Consider the following 21,250-nt stretch of genomic DNA (forward strand, 5'->3'; position numbering starts at 1 on the left):
GGACTGGCAGCCATATTGAATGTACTTACCGATAAGTACACATTAACATTTCTGTGGTCTGAGGGGCTATAAACCTTCTCGTAAATTATATTTCTATGGGTGACGAGAGAGTGAAATTAATGTTTTAACATGCACTTTAGGACTAGCTGCTGAAATGACTGTAAGGATTACGATTGATTCACTGTCCATTTTGAAATATTCACCCCCGTACAGCAGAAGAATGTAGGGATAAGAATCGATTGGTGCTATTAATGATGGACGTCGGGGAATTGTTGTTTTGCTTTTGAACCCAAATTTCAGTGTTATTACTTTGCAATGAGATGGACACACATCTACACGATTCTGTATCAGTTAAAATGCAGTAGGCCTTTGCCTCCAGTGACCAACATACATTTTTTCAATGAAAAGGATTGCAATAAATTAAATAAATATATATTTCTATCTCCTGTTTCCAGTAATACTTCAGTGTTTGACCATTATAATTTTCTTGTCAGAAACAACTGTTACTGTGGCATCAAAAAGTACAAAAGTTACTACGAAAAGAACATGGCAGGACAAGAAAACGTAAGCTTTGGCGGTTTAATTGCAAGAAAGAGATATATATATATATACACTCGAAAGGAAAAATGTAGATGCAAAACTCTCATTAGAAATTAATTATACATGTTTTATCAATATTAATACACTGTACTAGCATTTTATATCAGGTGTGCATTTTCTGTGTATTTATTATTATTTGTGTTTTATTCAGACTTGGCACCAAACAAATTACAGGCTTAACCATAGCATTAATGTAAACCAGAGTTTATCTTTCAGGCTTAACATTGGTACCACTTCTACTTGTACTGCACCTTAAACCCAAAAGCACAAGCATGTCAAATTCTGTGAGTATGATGATAAAGCAATAATGGTCAGGTTTTGCACTTTATGCACTCTATTGCTTCTTGCAACTTTGCGCTGTGTTCCTCACAGTTCTGCAGACTAAGAGTACCCCCAGGTCTAATTTCTCTGTTGCAGTGTGTCATTTATTCTTCATCAGAGCTGCTGTCATCCTCAGGTTCCGATAGATCAGCGATGGGGAAACGCAAGATGGCCGCCACTCCACTGAGCTGGGTCAACTCTGTACAAGGGAGAGACAGATGAGGCTGCTCAATTGTTTAAGCAAATTATACAATATTTGGTTGACAAATAATAAATATCACAAACTCAATGATGCAATGCTACTCAGTAACCCTATCAGTGAAATTCACTATGGTGAGAAGAAACATTGGGTGTTTCTCAATATGCATACAACCGTATCTCCACACTCATGCGCCGAGTGCATTCTCCGACCACATTCTTGTGAGTACGTTCTTGTGAGGAATGCATAAAAACACATTTGAGAAGCACTCGCACTCCCCCTACTGTGTTACCTTACGCTTCACCTCCCCATTCACCGAACTTCCTTCTAGCCAAGTCAATGGCAACAATAGACAAAACAAGATATATACAAAGCAAACTTCCTAATTTTCAGCTAGATATGTAAATCGTAATAATCTAGCTAGCCAGCTAGTTAAACAAGAAAAAATGTACCTAAAACTAAAGTTATGCAAGGTAGATGTATATTTTTCATAGGTAGCTACCAATTCTTCGTGGCTAGCTAGCTAGCCCTATTGACTTACAATAAACTTATCCATCCAACTAATATTATGCAAGATAGATGTCAATTGTTTGTGGGTAGCTAGCAAACAATTATTCGTAGCTACCTGGCTAGTTAACAGTACTAGTAGCTAGCCCTATTGACCCTATTATTAGCCCTATTATTATGGGCTTGCGATCTACGGTACGTAGGCAGGTAAACATGCCAAAACTAACACAGCATGTATTTATTAACATATCAAGATAAAATATTGTAGTCAGGCAACATATGAAAAGTGAATAGGCAACATTTCATTCTGAAGTCAGAGTGTTTTTTCTTACGCTTAAGCTCAAATAATGGCCGCCATTTATTTCAATAAATGTTGCATCCTTTTGTACGTAGTTGCGTACAAAATACTTTCCGTTGACGTTTACGTCGATGCATGTACAAACGGAGTACTCATTTGAGAAGTGCCCTCTGTGCTCCATTTCACATACTTTGATTTGCACTCGCCCTACCGTGCTCCAATTTGCATGCTCGGAGCACGGCAGTATGCATTGAGAAACACCCATGGTATACTACCAATAACACATCTGTGAAATTGGCATTGACATGTCACTGAATATGGAAGGAACAAAACTTACGTTCTCCAGATACATGAAGGCTTGAAAATATTCTGTGGAAGAAAATAAAGAGGATCAGAATGAGAGTCGAGGACATGATCACTATAAGAAACAATCATCATAATTACAGTATAACTTGTCTACAGTAGCCTATCATATTTTTTTTTACTCATCATATTTTCACCATTATCATCGTTTCTCTTTCCTGCCTATCCCTACCTCACGGTTCCACCATTGTCTCTCACGTTGTCCACCAGCCGTACGTATCTACTCCGTGTGGCCACATCCTGGTGCCTGGGGACAGAGACATCCAAATGAAATGAACAACATGCACAGATAAGCGACGACACCCCCTCACAGCTCATCTTCTCGCTGCCTGCTCTTTCCATGACATAGACTGACCAGGTGAAAGCTATGATCCCTTATTGATGTCACTTGTTAAATCCACTTCAATTTGTGTAGATGAAGGGGGGGAGACATGTTAAAAGAACCATTTTATTAAAGCTTTGAGACAATTGAGATGTGTTGTGTATGTGTGCCATTCAGAGGGTGAATGGACAAGACAAAAGATTTAAGTGCATTTGAAAGGTTTATGGCAGTAGGTGCAGCCCCCTGGATTGAGTGTGTCAAGAACTGAAATGCTGCTGGGTTTTTCACGCTCAACAGTTTCCCGTGTCTATCAAGAATGGTCCACCACCCAAAGGACATCCAGTCAACTTGATACAACTGTTGGAAGCATTGGAGTCAACTTGAAGAAGTCATTCCCCAACAAATTGAGGCTGTTCTGGGGACAATTCAATATTAAGAAGGTGTTGCTAATGTTTTGTACACTCCGTGTAAGTCTACTTATCTTGAGAATAGAATAACTTTCTTTTTTTCTGGAGGGAACTTTGGTTGTGGCATTCGAGTTAGGTTATAAACACATATGAGCACAACTCATACATGACAGATACACATGCATTGTATGTGTAGGTCTCTATCCTCACTTTCTCAAATATTTATATAAAACACACACAAAATACAACATTTTCCCCCACAGAAATCCAGATATAATGCCATAAAACTACATACCTGAAGAGCTTATCGCTAATCAACAAGATGTCAATAGCCAGTGCTTCGGAAGCTTTCTCCACGTGAGCCAACCTGCAACATCAAGTGAATAGAAAGGTTAGTAGTGGTGGAACACGATGACTCTCAATGTCATAGTCAGTCATTGGCATCGTGTTCAGTAGGGCACACCGTAGCAAAACGTTTTGCAACGGAAAACATGTTCTTATTAGCCTAATTCAGATTTTAGCTCAAAGAAAGAAAACAAACCAAAACAGGGAGGGACCATCTAGACGTGTCCAACAACGTACATTTTCGTTTTCTGTCGCCAAACGGTATAAACTGTTTTTGATGTATGCCCTAATGAACACGACCACGGTCTCTCTCTCTCACCCATAGAAGGCTCTGTCGGGCTCATGTTTTAGCATCTTGTAGAAGTCCTCCAGGGCTTTCACCTCCCCTGCTGCCTGTGAGTCACAGAGAAGACAAAGCATGAATAAACTGCAGTGTTCCTATTGAAAGGACCACGCAGCTGGATTAATAGACTATTAGTAGGATTAATAGACTAAATGGGACACTCGCCTTGGTATCAGACAATCTAGCCGTGACAGCTGGATCGCATAGAATCTCTGCAGGAAAAAAAAACAACCCAGTAAGCATTGCCCCACAGAAAAGGAAGAAATATCAAAACAACATTCTGAAATAAAATAAACATAAATAACACATAACTTAAAGTTGAAAGGTATATGTATTATTACATCTTATAAGCATGATAATAAGATATAAGGGGTTACAGATGCTTATAGCAATTCTTACAATGCATTACAACCACATTAATAATGCATTGTAATAATACATTGTAACGTTATCAAAACATGTTCCCTACCTTTTAGGGAGTATTTGTGTCCCGAGGAGGAATGGACTAACATAAACTTGGGCCTATTCTCCAGCAGAATCTTGGAGTCTTGTCGGACTGCTTCTCTGAAGAGGTAGGACATGAACTGGTCCTTCACAAACCCTGGACTGGCCACGAGTATACACTTCACCACTGACACATAAAAGACAGAGGACCAGAGTGAGAAAGAGGTGATATTAGGTAAAAGGTGAGTAGGTGTGTAGGGGGAGCGACCGTCACGTGATCTAAATCTGCCCCATTTCACAGGCCAGATGATGCCTGCTTAATCAGCCCTGAGTTGTGTTCAGTAGGGAGTTTCACCATGAAGGGGGATATCCTAGAGGACCCACCGTCAAAGTTGATATGTCTGAGGATCCCCTGCATCACTGCCTCATAGAACCTATCCAGGGCCTGAGAAAGGGAAAGAACCCATTAGGAAACCAAACCCTTGCACATACTGATTGTTAAGACGCTTACACACAGGAAAATAAAATACAGCCGCCTCCATTGGTTTCTATGTAAAGCTGGCAGCAGGTTTGCCTCCCACCCTGGCGAGAGCGGAACAGGGAGGGACGGCAGCTGCCGCCAAGGGCACACGAGGTACATGCTTCTCTTCCACTCCAGTTAAACACTTTCATCTTCTCGTGCTGGGTGCAGCTGCCTCTCCTCTTGCGAGGGATGGTCACCTCCACCTTGGCCCTTAGTAGGGTCATAGCAGGGGTCACCAGCACCAGGTTGGCCAGACTCTCATGCATCACCAAGGCTAATTACTTTTGTATTACCATAGAATAGTCAATATGGCAATATACCATGTCATACAGATTTCAAATACTTCCAGGAACACTCAAATGGCAACCACTCACTGATGGTAGAACTGTAGTATGGCGTATGATCATTGTTCTGTGTTTGTTCCAAATATGACAACAACCATAGTTGGCTACACAGCACAGATAGATCTGGGACCAGACTAGGATTATGTAGCATAGTTATAGTGTAACAGAGTTAGATTTGCAGCATGCCGCTAGTGCCGACTTTGGCAGCTCCCTGTCTGTAAGCCCCTTTAATGATGGGGTCATGAAGCCAATACTGACCTTCTCGTGCTGGGTGCAGCTGCCTCTCCTCTTGCGAGGAATGGTCACCTCCACCTTGGCCCTTAGTAGGGTCATAGCAGGGGTCACCAGCACCAGGTTGGCCAGACCCTCCTGCATCACCACGGCCGCTACGTCTGCCTTCTGGGTGGGGTCACACGCCTGCTCTGAGAGGGCCACAGGAAATAGAATAAGAGTTCAGGTTGCATACAGGCCTAGGTACTCAAAACAGGGTTCGCACTCCGTGGTAAATCTATTTACTTTTCCCCGACTTTCCATGTCTACAGATAATAATTTCCATGTGACAACTTTCACACACATTAGGCAATGCAATGTACATGTTTCTGATCATTTAATGTATAAACTGCGATCCATATGAAACATTCCCTGATTTTCCATAATTGCATCAATGTATTGACTAAATTCCCTGACTTTTCCTGTCTGAAATGCGTATTTGAAAATTGTAATTTTTAATGATATTCCTGACATTTCTCGACCAGTGGGAACCATGTCAAAACAGGTCTCAATACAGAGAACCATATGAAAGACTTAGTGAGTGGAATACCTTGAAATTCAATGATTTTGATTGACAGATTACGTACAAAACAACAAAACAGGGATTTAAGCCTTTGAGGAGCACCATCACCTCACAGGTTACAAGTACACACTAGAGGTCGACCGATTAATCGGAATGGACAATTAATTAAGGCCTAATTAGGGCCGATTTCAAGTTTTCGGTAATCGGTATTTTTGGGCGCCGATTTCCGATTTTTATACCTTTATTTAACTAGGCAAGTAAGTTAAGAACACATTCTTATTTTCAATGATGGCCTAGGAACGGTGGGTTAACTGCCTTGTTCAGGGGCAGAACGACAGATTTTCACCTTGTCAGCTCAGGGGATCCAATCTTGCAACCGTACAGTTAACTAGTCCAACGCTCTAACCATTGCACTCCACGAGGAGCCTGCCTGTTACGCGAATGCAGTGGAAGCCAAGGTAAATTGCTAACTAGCATTAAACTTATCTTATAAAAAACAATCAATCATAATCACTAGTTATGACTATTAATCCAGTTTAGCAGGCAATATTAACCAGGTGAAATTGTGTCATTTCTCTTGCGTTTATTGCATGCAGAGTCAAGGTTTGCAACAGTTTGGGCTGCCTGGCTCATTGCGAACTTATTTGCCAGAATTCTACGTAATTATGACATAACATTGAAGGTTGTGCAATGTAACAAGAATATTTAGATTTAGGGATGCCACCCGTTAGATAAAATACAGAACGGTTCCGTATTTCACTGAAATAATAAACGTTTTGTTTTCGAAATGATAGTTTCCGGATTCGATCATATTAATTAAAGGCTTATATTTCTGTGTGTTATTATGTTAATTAAGTCTGATTTGATAGAGCAGTCTGACTGAGCAGCAGCAGGCCCGTAATCATTCATTCAAACAGCACTTTCGTGCTTTTTGCCAGCAGCTCTTCGCAAGCACAGCGCTGTTTATGACTTCAAGCCTATCAGCCTAATGGCTGGTGTAACCAATGTGAAATGGCTAGCTAGTTAGCTGGGTGTGCGCTAATACCATTTCAAACGTCACTCGCTTTTAGATTTGGAGTAGTTATTCCCCTTGCGCTGCAAGGGCTGCGGCTTTTGTGGAGCGATGGGTAACGCTGCTTCGAGTGTGGCTGTTGTCGATGTGTTCCTGGTTCGAGCCCAGGTAGGGGCGAGGAGAGGGACGGAAGCTATACTGTTACACTGGCAATACTATAGTGCCTATAAGAACATCCAATAGTCAAAGGTATATGAAATACAAATGGTATAGAGAGAAATAGTCCTATAAATACTATATAAACTACAACCTAAAACCTCTTACCTTGGAATATTGAAGTCTCATGTTAAAAGGAACCACCAACTTTCATATGTTCTCATGTTCTGAGCAAGGAACTTAAACGTTAGCTTTTTTACATGGCACATATTTTACATGGCACATATTGCATATTGGCACATATTTATTTATTCTCCAACACTTTGTTTTTATATTATTTAAAACAAATGGAACGTTTCATTATTTATTTGAGGCTAAATTGATTTTATTGATGTATTATATTAAGTTAAAATAAGTGTTCATTCAGTATTCTTGTAATTGTCCTTATTACAAAAAAATAATAAAAATGGGCCGATTAATCGGTATTGGCTTTTTTGGTCCTCCAATAAATCGGTATCGGCGTTGACAAATCATAATTGGTCGACCTCTAGTACACACTCACCGATCCTATCGAGGACGACACTATCCCAGATCTTTTTGGCAAGTGTGAACTTCCTGTTTAGCTCCAACTCAATGGTGTGGTAAGCCCCCATCTAGGGACAGAGGAAAAAGCACTTCCTTCACTTGCTACTACAAAACAACAACAAAAATTAAATTGGAAACGCCACGTAACTTAGACTATTAGCATTAGCTTTCCTAGCATCATGATTTGTCTACTGGTAATGTGTCAACGCTAAACTAACATAATAACAGTTACAGGCTAAAGTGGAAGTGCGTTGTTTTTGTCCTCAACGTTTTAATCTCGGACCTTCACATATTGATTCTCTTGGATGTTGGTTCCCTTCACCCTCAGCTGGCAGGCCTGTGAGTCAAAGTCAATAGTATCCACACACAAACACAGGGTGGTGCGCACTCTCGAGCTCCCCACGCTGCCCGTGGATGACTCAGTCTGCACCTTTCTGAGGAATCAGGGAGAAAGGTATCATGGGTCACTAAGGCTGTGCTTTGTAGTAAAGGTGTGTGTGTGTGAGAGAGAGTGAGTGAATGAGTGAGTGAGAGTGACAAAGTGAGGTAGATAGCTTTTCTCACTTGAGCTGTAATGCTCTAATTATTTATGACTTACCATAAAATAGTCAATATGGCAATATACACTGCTCAAAACAATAAAGGGAACACTTAAACAACACAATGTAACTCCAAGTCAATCACACTTCTGTGAAATCAAACTGTCCACTTAGGAAGCAACACTGATTGACAATAAATTTCACATGCTGTTGTGCAAATGGAATAGACAACAGGTGGAAATTCTAGGCAATTAGCAAGACACCCCCAATAAAGGAGTGGTTCTGCAGGTGGTGACCACAGACCACTTCTCAGTTCCTATGCTTCCTGGCTGATGTTTTGGTCACTTTTGAATGCTGGCGGTGCTTTCACTCTAGTGGTAGCATGAGACGGAGTCTACAACCCACACAAGTGGCTCAGGTAGTGCAGCTCATCCAGGATGGCACATCAATGCGAGATGTGGCAAGAAGGTTTGCTGTGTCTGTCAGCGTAGTGTCCAGAGCATGGAGGAGCTACCAGGAGACAGGGCAGTACATCAGGAGACGTGGAAGAGGCCGTAGGAGGGCAACAACCCAGCAGCAGGACCGCTACCTCCACCTTTGTGCAAGGAGGAGCAGGAGGACTGCCAGAGACCTGCAAAATTACCTCCAGCAGGCCACAAATGTGCATGTGTCTGCTCAAATGGTCAGAAACAGACTCCATGAGGGTGGTATGAGGGCCCGACATCCACAGGTGGGGTTTGTGCTTACAGCACAACACCGTGCAGGACGTTTGGCATTTGCCAGAGAACACCAAGATTGGCAAATTCGCCACTGGCGCCCTGTGCTCTTCACAGATGAAAGCAGGTTCACACTGAGCACGTGACAGACGTGAGAGTCTGGAGACGCCGTGGAGAACATTCTGCTGCCTGCAACATCCTCCAGCATGACCGGTTTGGCGGTGGGTCAGTCATGGGGTGGGGTGGCATTTCTTTGGGGGGCCGCACATCTCTCCATGTGCTCGCCAGAGGTAGCCTGACTGCCAGTAGGTACCGAGATGAGATCCTCAGACCCCTTGTGAGACCATATGCTGGTGCGGTTGGCCCTAGGTTCCTCCTAATGCAAGACAATACTAGACCTCATGTGGCTGGAGTGTGTCAGCAGTTCCTGCAAGAGGAAGGCATTGATGCTATGGACTGGCCCGCCCGTTCCCCAGACCTGAATCCAATTGTGTACATCTGGGACATCAACTCCTGGACAGTCTTGCACCACAGACTGTCCAGGAGTTGGCGGATGCTTTAGTCCAGGTCTGGGAGGAGATGCCTCAGGAGACCATCCGCCACCTCATCAGGAGCATGCCCAGGCGTTATAGGGAGGTCATACAGGCACGTGGAGGCCACACACACTACTGAGCCTCATTTTGACTTGTTTTAAGGACATTACATCAAAGTTGGATCAGCCTGTAGTGTGGTTTTCCACTTTAATTTTGAGTGTGACTCCAAATCCAGACCTCCATTGGTTGATAAATTTGATTTCCATTGATACTTTTTGTGTGATTTTGTTGTCAGCACATTCAACTATGTAAAGAAAAAAAGTATTTAATAAGAATATTTCATTCCTTCAGATCTAGGATAGTGTTTAGTGTTCCCTTTATTTTTTTGAGCAGTGTACTATGTCACACAGATTTCAAAGACTTCCTGAAACACTCAAATGATAACCATCCACTGATGGCAGAACTGTAGTATGATCATGGTTCGGAGCAGGATTATATTAACCGGGTACCAGATCTGTTTGTGCCAAACATGACAACAAACATATTTAGCTACAAAGAACAAATAGATCTGGGACCAGACTAGGATTATGTACCATAGTGAAAGTGTAACAGAGTTAAATTTGTAACCTCACTCCATAACTTGAAATGTTTCCACCCACACGATCAAATCGCTAACTTTTCTATAGTGCAGTTGGCTAAGATGTTGTCAAGTGGGCAGTCCAGTGAGTTTGCAAGACAGAGAATCCAAGATTGAGTACCAGTGCAAGCTCGAGTGGAAGGAAGTTATGCTGTTAAGCAAGCACAATGAAATCCGTCACAATAGCAAGTTACCTAATAGTGGAGGCCATAAGACTGTCACCGATCTGCAGTAAGTTGTAAGTGTGCCACATGTCCTCTGCCTCTTCCGGCATCAGTGTCACCTGACTGGGAGACAGACACACACACACACACACACAACCTTGATAATAGAGCTCAGTTCAGGTTGTGTGAGATTGAAAGTCATCAAAATCAGCAGTAATGGGAATTGCTAATGTTGGAAGGTTAGTCATTCAATTTGATCAAGACAATAATAACTGTTTCTGTGTAGCAATGGGGATGGAAATGTATTGAGCAGGGGTTTTTAAACTGGGTTCCACTTCCCCCAAGGTACTGCAGGGGGTCTACCAGTCAAAAGTTTGGACACACCAACTCATTCAGTGGTTTTTCTTTATTTTTATTATTTTCTACATTGTAGAATAATAGTGAAGACATCAAAACTATGAAATAACACATACGGAATCGTGTAGTAACCCCTAAAAGTGTTAAACAAACCAAAATATATGTTATACTTGAGATTCTTCAAAGTAGCCACCCTTTTTTGCCTTGACAGCTTTCACAGCTTTGCACACTCTTGGCATTCTCTCAACCAGTTTCATAAGGTAGTCACCTGGAATGCAATTTCAATTAACAGGTATGCCTTGTTAAAAGTTTATTTCTGGAATTTCTTTCCTTCTTAATGCGTTTGAGCCAATAAGTTATGTTGTGAGAAGGTAGGAGTGGTATACAGAAAATAGCCCTATTTGGTAGAAAACCAAGTCCCTATTATAGCAAGAACAGCTCAAATAAGCAAAGAGAAATGACAGTCCATCATTATTTTAAGACATGAAGGTCAGTCAAACCAGAAAATGTCAAGAACAAAAACCATCAAGCGCTATGATGAAACTGGGTCTCATAGGGACCGCCACAGGAAAGGAAGACCCAGAGTTACCTCTGCTGCAGAGGATAAGTTCATTAGAGTTAAATGCAACTCAGATTGGACACCATTAAGAAGAATATACTTAATTGTGCCAAGAAACATGAGCAATGAACATTAGACCGGTGGGAATCTGTCCTTTAGGCCAAATTTGAGATTTTTGGTTCCAACCGCCGTGTTTTTGTGAGACGCCGAGTAGGTGAATAGATGAGCTCTGTGTGTGTGGTTCCCACCGTGAAGCATGGAGGAGGTGTGATGGTGCTTTGCTGGTGACACGATCTGTGATTTATTTAGAATTGAAGGCACGCTTAACCAGCATGGCTACCATAGCATTCTGCAGCTATACACTATCCCATCTGGTTTGCGCTCAGTGGGACTATAATTAATTTTTTAACAGGACAATGACCCAAAACACACCTCAGGGCTGTGCAAGGGCAACTTGACCAAGGAGTGATGGAGTGCTGCATCAGATGATCTGGCCTCCACAATTACCCAACCTCAACCCAATTGAGATGGTTTGGGATGAGTTGGACCGCAGAGTGAAGGAAAAGCAGCCAGATATGTGCTTAGCATATGCCGGAACTCCTTGAAGACTGTTGGAAAAACATTCCTCATAAAGCTGGTTGAGAGAATGCCAAGAGGGTGTAAAGCTGTCATCAAGTACCAGTCAAAAGCTTCATGACTACCTCATGAAGCTGGTTGAGAGAATGCCAAGTGTGTGCAAAGCTTTCATCAAGGCAAAGGGTGGCTAATTTGATGAATTTGTTTCACACTTTTTTGGTTACTACATGATTCCAAATGTGTTATTTCATAGTTTAATGCTTAATAAAGATCTTGTACCTTTGGAATAGTATTTTATTCCAATGGTAACTACCTCTAATTTCCTTCATACTGGACGCAGAGACATAAAAATGGTATCCACGGTGGTATTCTGTTGCAGCTAGTGATATTCAGTAAATAATGATTTTTCACATAAAAAAAAATGTATATATATTTATACAGTGCCCGTCAAGATTTGGACAAACCTACTCATTCCAGGGTTTTTCTTTATTTTTACTATTTTCTACATTGTATAATAATAGTGAAGACATCAAGTTTTTAAATAAATAATTATGTGAAAAATTATTATTTAATGAATATCACTAGCTGCAACAGAATACCACCGTGGATACCATTTTTATGTCTCTGCGTCCAGTATGAAGGACATTTGAGGTAATTTCATGAGACAATGCCAACTAGCATTAGAACAATGCCGAAGTCTACAGGAACAGTTAACATGCTACCTGTTCCTGTTCACCTGACTCTGAGGAAGTAGATAAATAAATTACAGTCATTGGAGCTTATTACAGGGTTTTCTATGTTGAAAATTCTTAAGTGGGCCGTCTAAGTGGTTATTTTCAGGATGGAAAAACTTTGTGTCAACTTAAACAACTAAAACCAGATAGAAAGCATGCAGAAAAGATATTGAACTATATATATTTTTTTCTCAATAATACCATAGTTGAGAACTAACAATCAAATACAAGCAAAAAAATATGAAACTTGTATTTTCCTACTAGCACTGACTTTGTTGATAAAATCATAACTTTGACGGAAAATGTACACTACATGACCAAAAGTATATGGACACCTGTTCATCGAACATCTCATTACAAAATCATGGGCATTAGTATGGAGTTGCCCCCCCATTGCTGCTATAACAGCCTCCATTCTTTTGGGAAGGCTTACCACTAGATGTTGGAACATTGCTTCCATTCAGCCACAAGAGCATTAGTGAGGTTGGGCACTGATGTTGAGTGATTAGGCCTGGCTCGCAGTCGGCATTCCAATTCATCCCAAAGGTGTTCGATGGGGTTGACGTCAGGGCTCTGTGCATGCCAGTCAAGTTCTCCAACACCGATCTCAACAAACCATTTCTGTATGGACCTTGCATTGTGCATGGGGGCATTGTCATGCTGAAACAGGAAAGGGCATTCCCCAAACTGTTGCCACAAAGTTGGAAGCACGGAATCGTCTAGAATGTCATTGTATGCTGTAGTGTTAAGATCTCTCTTCAATGGAACTAAGGGGCCAAGCACAAACAATAAAAAACAGCCCCAGACCATTATTTCTCCACCACCCAACTTTACAGTTGGCACTACGCTGTCGGGCAGGTAGCGTTCTCCTGGCATCCACCAAACCCAGATTTGTCTGTCGGACTGCCAGTTGGTGAAGCGTGATTCATCATTCCAGAGAACGCGTTTCCACTGCCCCCAGAGTCCAATGGCGGTGAGCTCTACACCATTCCAGCCGACGCTTGGCATTGCACATGGTGATCTTAGGCTTGTCTGTGGCTGCTCACCCATGGAAACGCATTTCATGAAGCGCCCAATGAACAGTTCCTGTGCTGAAGTTGCTTACAGGGGCAGTTTGGAACTCAGTAGTAAGTGTTGCAACAAGAGGACAGATGATTTTTAGGTGCTACGTGCTTCAGCACTCGGCGGTCCCGTTCTGTGAGCTTGAGTGGCCTACCACTTCGCAGCTGAGCCGTTGTTGCTCCTAGACGTTTCCACTTCACAAAAACAGCACTTACAGTTGACCAGGGCAGCTCTACCAGTGCAGAAATGTGACAAAATTACTTTTTGGAAAGGTGGCATCCTATGGCAGTGCCACGTTGAAAGCCACTGAGCTCTTCAGCTTGGCCATTCTACTGCCAATGTTTGTCTATGGAGATTGCATGGCTGTGTGCTCAATTTGATACTTGTCAGCAACGGGTGTGACTGAAATAACAAAATCCAATCATTTGAAGGGGTGTCCACATACTTCTGCATACAGTGCATTCGGAAAGTATTCAGACCCCTTCAGTTTTTCCACATTTTATTACGTTACAGCCTTATTCTAAAATGTATTAAATTGTTTTTTTCCCCTCGTCAATCTACACACAATACCCCATAATGACAAAGCAAAAACTGTTTATTTTTCTTCACATTTAATACAAAAACATCACATTTACGTAGGTATTCGGACTCTTCACTTAGTACTTTGTTGAAGCACCTTCGGCAGCGATTACAGCCTTGAGTCGTCTTGGGTATGATGCTACAAGCGTTGCACACCTGTATTTGGGGGGTTTCTCTCATTCTTCTCTGCAGGTCCTCTCAAGCTCTGTCAGGTTGGATGGGGAGAGTCAGTACACAGCTATTGTAGGTCTCTCCAGAGATGTTTGATAAGGGTTCAGGTTCGGGCTCTGACTGGGCCACTCAAGGACATTTAGAGACTTGTCCCAAAGCCACTCCTGCGCTGAAGCAGGTTTTCATCAAGGATCTCTCTATACTTTGCTCTGTTCATCTTTCCCTCAATCCTGACTAGTCTCCCAGTCCCTGCTTCACCGTATGGATGGTATTGGCCAAGTGATGAGCGATGCCTGGTTTCTTCCAGACGTGAAGCTTGGCAATCAAGCCAAAGATTTCAAACTTGGTTTCATCAGACCAGAGAATATTTTTTCTCGTGGTCAGAGGTGTGTTTTGGCAAACTCCAAGAAGGCTGTCATGTGCCTTTCACTGAAGAGTGTTTTCCGTCTGGCCACTCGACCATAAAGGCCTGATTGGTGGACTGCTGCAGGAAGGTTCTCCCATCTCCACAGAGAAACTCTGGAGCTCTGTCAGATTGACCATCGTGTTCTTGGTCACCTCCCTGAGCAAGACTCTTCTCCCCCAAGTGCTCAGCTTGGCCAGGCGGCCAGCTCTAGGAAGTGTCTTGGTGGTTCCAAACACCTTCAATTTATGAAAGATGGAGGCCACTATGTTCTTGTGGACCTTCAATGCTACAGACATTTTTTTGTACCATTCCCCAGATCTGTGCCTTGACACAATCCTCATGGAGCTCTACGGACAATTCCTTCGACCTCATGGCTTGGTTTTTGCTCTGAAATGCACTATTACCTGTGGGACCTTATATAGACAGGTGTGTGCCTCTCCAAATCATGTCGAATCAATTGAATTTACCACAGAAACAATTCGGAAAGTAGAAAAAAACAAGTTGTAGAAACATCTCAAGGATGATCAAAGGAAACAGGATGCACCTGAGCTCAATTTCGAGTCTCATAGCAACTACTAGTATTTCCGTTTTTTATTTTATATATTTGCAAAAAAAAAACTGTTTTCGCTTCATCCTTATTGAAGTGTGTAGGTTGATGAGGTTGGGGCGGCAGGGTAGCCTAGTGGTTAGAGCGTTGGACTAGTAACCGGAGGGTTGCAAGTTCAAATCCCCGAGCTGACAAGGTACAAATCTGTCGTTCTGCCCCTGAACAGGCTCCTGAACAGGCAGTTAACCCACTGTTCCTAGGCCGTCATTGAAAAAGAGAAAAGATTGAAGGGGTCTGAATACTTCTGGAATGCGTTTTATATAATAGCGTACTTACAACAACGGTGATAAGTGATTGTCTCACCTAGCTATTTTAAGAAGAACACAAGGAGAATTAACTGTAATTAACTGCTCTGGATAAGAGCATCTGCTAAAAGGCCTTAAATATAAATGTCAAGGAGAATTGAAAATTCCAAAAACCAGGCACATGCTCATTGATTTTGTAATGTTTGCGCAGAGGAACACAGCATTAGCCATGGCAAAATGCACAGAATTCAAGTAAATTAGCTTCAAATCTTCAAAATGTGTACCGCAGAAAATGTGATTTCCGACAGTAACATTTTCTGTATGCCAAGAAACCTTTACATTTCTAGTTAAAAGACTATGTTAGAGTTTACACTTCCTCATAGAATGAACTGTGGCCAGGGAGGTCTAAAATAAAAATTAACTCCTTACCAAATCTATTTATTTTTAAATGTTGATTACTTCTACTTGACATTCACCTTATGATAAAACATGACGGGATTAAACACTACGCAAAAAATAAAATAAAGGGAACACTTAAACAACACAATGTAACTCCAAGTCAATCACACTTCTGTGAAATCAAACTGTCCACTTAGGAAGCAACACTGATTGACAATACATTTCACATGCTGTTGTGCAAATGGAATAGACAACAGGTGGAAATTATAGGCAATTAGCAAGACACCCCCAATAAAGGAGTGGTTCTGCAGGTGGGGACCACTTCTCAGTTCCTATGCTTCCTGTCTGATGTTTTGGTCACTTTTGAATGCTGGCGGTGCTTTCACTCTAGTGGTAGCATGAGACGGAGTCTACAACCCACACACGTGGCTCAGGTAGTGCTGCTCATCCAGGATGGCACATCAATGCGAGCTGAGGCAAGAAGGTTTGCTGTGTCTGTCAGCATAGTGTCCAGAGCATGGAGGCGCTACCAGGAGACAGGCCAGTACATCAGGAGACGTGGAGGAGACCGTAGGAGGGCAACAACCCAGCAGCAGGACCGCTACCTCCGCCTTTGTGCAAGGAGGAGCACTGCCAGAGACCTGCAAAATGACCTCCTGCAGCCACAAATGTGCATGTGTCTGCTCAAACGGTCAGAAACAGACTCTATGAGGGTGGTATGAGGGCCCCGACATCCACAGGTGGGGGTTGTGCTTACAGCCCAACACCGTGCAGGACGTTTTTCATTTGCCAGAGAACACCAAGATTGGCAAATTCGCCACTGGCGCCCTGTGCTCTTCACAGATGAAACAGGTTCACACTGAGCACATGTAACAGACGTGACAGTCTGGAGACGCTGTGGAGAACGTTCTGCTGCCTGCAACATCCTCCAGCATGACCGGTTTGGCGGTGGGTCAGTCATGGTGTGGGGTGGTATTTCTTTGGGGGGCCGCACAGCCCTCCATGTGCTCGCCAAAGGTAGCCTGACTGCCATTAGGTTCCGAGATGAGATCCTCAGACCACTTGTGAGAACATATGCTGGTGCGGTTGGCCCTGGGTTCCTCCTAATGCAAGACCATGCTAGACCTCATGTGGCTAGAGTGTGTCAGCAGTTCCTGCAAGAGGAAGGCATTGATGCTAGGGACTGGCCAGCCCGTTACCTAGACCTGAATCCAATTGAGCACATCTGGGACATCATGTCTCGCTCCATCCACCAACGCCACGTTGCACCAGACTGTCCAGGAGTTGGCGGATGCTTTAGTCCAGGTCTGGGAGGAGATGCCTCAGGAGACCATCCGCCACCTCATCAGGAGCATGCCCAGGCGTTATAGGGAGGTCATACAGGCACGTGGATGCCACACACACTACTGAGCCTCATTTTGACTTGTTTTAAGGACATTACATCAAAGTTGGATCAGCCTGTAGTGTGGATTTCCACTTTAATTTTGAGTGTCACTCCAAATCCAGACCTCCATGGGTTGATAAATTTGATTTCCATTGATAATTTTTGTGTGATGTTGTTGTCAGCACATTCAACTATATAAAGAAAAAGTATTTAATAAGAGTATTTCATTCATTCAGATCTAGGATGTGTTATTTTAGTGTTCCCTTTATTTTTTTGAGCAGTGTAAATATTTTTGCTAACATACAGTGGGGAAAAAAAGTATTTAGTCAGCCACCAAATGTGCAAGTTCTCCCACTTAAAAAGATGAGAGAGGCCAGTAATTTTCATCATAGGTACACTTCAACTATGACAGACAAAAGACAAAATCCATGAGAGATGAGAGAGGCCTGTAATTTTCATCATAGGTACACTTCAACTATGACAGACAAAATCCAGAAAATCACATTGTAGGATTTTTAATGAATTTATTTGCAAATTATGGTGGAAAATAAGTATTTGGTCAATAACAAAAGTTTATCTCAATACTTTGTTATATACCCTTTGTTGGCAATGACAGAGGTCAAACGTTTTCTGTAAGTCTTCACAAGGTTTTCACACACTGTTGCTGGTATTTTGGCCCATTCCTCCATGCAGATCTCCCCTAGAGCAGTGACGTTTTGGGGCTGTTGCTGGGCAACACGGACTTTCAACTCCCTCCAAAGATTTTCTATGGGGTTGAGATCTGGAGACTGGCTAGGCAACTCCAGGATCTTGAAATGCTTCTTACGAAGCCACTCCTTCGTTGCCCGGGCGGTGTGTTTGGGATCATTGTCATGCTGAAAGACCCAGCCACGTTTCATCTTCAATGCCCTTGCTGATGGAAGGAGGTTTTCACTCAAAATCTCACGATACATGGCCCCATTTATTCTTTCCTTAACACGGATCAGTCGTCCTGGTCCCTTTGCAGAAAAACAGCCCCAAAGCATGATGTTTCCACCCCCATGCTTCACAGTAGGTATGGTGTTCTTTGGATGCAACTCAGCATTCTTTGTCTTCCAAACACGACGAGTTGAGTTTCATCTGACCATATGACATTCTCCCAATCTTCTTCTGGATCATCCAAATGCTCTCTATCAAACTTCAGACGGGCCTGGACATGTACTGGCTTAAGCAGGGGGACACATCTGGCACTGCAGGATTTGAGTCCCTGGCGGCGTAGTGTGTTACAGATGGTAGGCTTTGTTACTTTGGTCCCAGCTCTCTGCAGGTCATTCACTAGGTCCCCCCGTGTGGTTCTGGGATTTTTGGCTCACCGTTCTTGTGATCATTTTGACCCCACGGGGTGAGATCTTGTGAGGAGCCCCAGATCGAGGGAGATTATCAGTGGTCTTGTATGTCTTCCATTTCCTAATAATTGCTCCCACAGTTGATTTCTTCAAACCAAGCTGCTTACCTATTGCAGATTCAGTCTTCCTAGCCTGGTGCAGGTCTACAATTTTGTTTCTGGTGTCCTTTGACAGCTCTTTGGTCTTGGCCATAGTGGACTTTGGAGTGTGACTGTTTAAGGTTGTGGACAGGTGTCTTTTATACTGATAACAAGTTAAAACAGGTGCCATTAATACAGGTAACGAGTGGAGGACAGAGGAGCCTCTTAAAGAAGAAGTTACAGGTCTGTGAGAGCCAGAAATCTTGCTTGTTTGTAGGTGACCAAAAACTTATTTTCCACCATAATTTGCAAATAAATTCATAAAAAATCCTACAATGTGATTTTCTGAATTTTTTTTCTCATTTTGTCTGTCATAGTTGAAGTGTACCTATGATGAAAATTACAGACCTCTCATATTTTTAAGTGGGATAACTTGCACAATTGGTGGCTGACTAAATACGTTTTTTTGCCCCACTGTATGGGTAGTCTGGACAATAGAAAGAGTCAAAATTCACCCAGGGCTGAAAAATAGCAAAAGAACGTTGGCTAAGCAGGAACACTAGCGCAAGCCCATAGCTAATGAATGGAATCGAACGTTCACAGAACCTGACTGGTGACACTTAGAATTCCATTTAGCCTAAATGGCACCAAAAAAATGTATCCTTTTTTTTTATTTTAACACTACAATATGTTCTTAGGACGAAACGTAAAAAAAATAACAACTCGTGTAGAAAGTAAACATCCGCACATCGTTGGTGCCAAGTGTGCTTATGTCTGAATAAAATGAAGTAGGGGAAAAAATGGCAACTTTTGACTATTTCTGGTCTAGAGACCGATGACAGGAGAGTACCCTGCCCAACCTTGTGTAATTAGAAAGAGGAGATTATCTTGTCCTTGATGACAAGGAGTACGCTGTCCATCCTTACACAATTAGAAAGAGGAGATTATACTGTGTAAAAATAGTGTCAACTTTGGAGAAAAAAAATTCAAATATAAACATTGCGAGATATTTGGCAAAATAGTCAGACATATCTATATTTCCCTGTAGTAAACAATGGGACGACCTCAGAGTTCCATGAGTATTTTTTTGTTGTTGTTTACATTCTAACTAACCAGCAACGTGGGCAGGTCTCGTTGCCATCAATAGCAAAGCAGGCATTGTGACGTAGAACAATAAACTGGGAATAGAACGTTCAGAAGGCGAGTTGGTGCCCCGTTGCTCAATGGAACTAATAAGCCTGTTTTTTCGTAATTACTTCAAAACTACGGCAAGCAGCTGGGACATACGGTCATATTATGAATCTTGGCTCCACCACGGATGCAATGAACTAGTTATCAGAAAAAAAGCATTGTTAAAAATGTAATGTGTCCAGGGTCGCCGGTTTACCTGCGCGGGGGTCCCTGGACAACAAAAGTTTGAAAACCCCTGGTATAAAGCACTCAGCACAACAATATTATAATGCAATGGTATTCCTATGATGATATTCTAGCTAAACTACCTAGCATGCATGACTATGAGTATGGACAACTGCCCATAGTTTGTGCTCAGCAGCTGATAAACCAGGACGGCCATTTCCATGTCAAATTAAACAACACATGGATACAACATTGTTCTTGTTTAATGATGTATAGAAATGCATACAATACACTGGTGGTGACTGAATAGTTGCACTGTACGAGAAGTATATACTGCTACATCGGACACGTGCTAACTAGCGACAGAAATGCGCTAGCGTTAACGTTCGTTAGCTTACCAGCTAGCTAACGTTAGCTTGTTGACGCTTACTTACCCGGCATTGTCTTTTTCGATATCTTTATGAAGCAACTTCATGGTGTAATAGCTTTGTTATAAACAACAGTATTATTTGCTAGCATATGAAGGAGTTATTATTACATTTAGCTAGTGTCATATTTACTTCCTCTCAAGAGTCTAGTTATCTATTTCTTTAGAATGAACCGCTCAAGAGATTTGGGTTGGCGGCCTGACCTCCGTTCCGCCAGCAAGAATAAGTAATACCAAGCAAGAACAAGGTGGCAATTTCCGTTCAAAATAAAAGTCTCACGGTGAAGATGGTAGATTTTTTGGTTCTTTCGAAATTCGTGCAGTAATACCTAACAATACAAAACGATACACATAAATTTAAGAAACAAAGACATATCAGAAAGAGCAGAGTCCGGAATATAAATATATGTATGTATAATGGTGTGTATAGACAGTATGGACAGTATATTAATAGAAAATGTGCATACAGAAGTAGTTATGTAGCACTAGCCTTGACTAGAATACAGTCTATACATATGAAGTGGGTAACACAGTATGTAAACATTGTGACCAGTGTTCGATCACTATTTACCGTGCCTTCAGAAAGTATTCACACCCTTGACTTTTTCCACATTTTGTTATATTACAGCCTGAATTTAAAATGGATTAAATTGAGGTTTTGTGTCACTGATCTAAACACAATACCCCATAATGTCAAAGTGGAATTATGATTTTTGACATTTTTGCAAATTAATTAAAAATGAAAAGCTGAAATGTCTTGAGTCAATAAGTA

The 21,250-nt window shown here is 42.1% G+C and overlaps 1 protein-coding gene across 2 annotated transcripts; it reads right to left on the reverse strand.

Moving 5' to 3' along the window:
* Positions 1-565: 565 nt before the first annotated feature.
* pelo (pelota mRNA surveillance and ribosome rescue factor) lies at positions 566-20,707 on the reverse strand. 2 transcript variants are annotated; one of them, XM_036946677.1, is made up of 13 exons: positions 20,486-20,707; positions 10,182-10,270; positions 7,846-7,996; positions 7,540-7,630; positions 5,275-5,438; positions 4,534-4,594; positions 4,175-4,336; positions 3,871-3,917; positions 3,682-3,755; positions 3,313-3,384; positions 2,461-2,535; positions 2,263-2,294; positions 566-1,120 (listed from the first exon to the last, which is right to left on the reverse strand). In XM_036946677.1, the coding sequence occupies exons 2-13, from the start codon at positions 10,259-10,261 to the stop codon at positions 1,026-1,028; spliced, it is 1,104 nt and encodes a 367-aa protein (XP_036802572.1). In that variant the 5' UTR covers positions 10,262-10,270; positions 20,486-20,707; the 3' UTR covers positions 566-1,025. The 2 variants fall into 2 exon arrangements, with proteins under 2 accessions (XP_036802572.1, XP_021421177.1); XM_021565502.2 differs by having other exon boundaries at positions 10,182-10,274.
* Between the last annotated feature and the right edge of the window lie 543 nt (positions 20,708-21,250).

Source organism: Oncorhynchus mykiss, chromosome 16, assembly GCF_013265735.2.
Source record: "Oncorhynchus mykiss isolate Arlee chromosome 16, USDA_OmykA_1.1, whole genome shotgun sequence".
In the NCBI taxonomy this organism is placed as follows: Eukaryota; Metazoa; Chordata; class Actinopteri; order Salmoniformes; family Salmonidae; genus Oncorhynchus; species Oncorhynchus mykiss.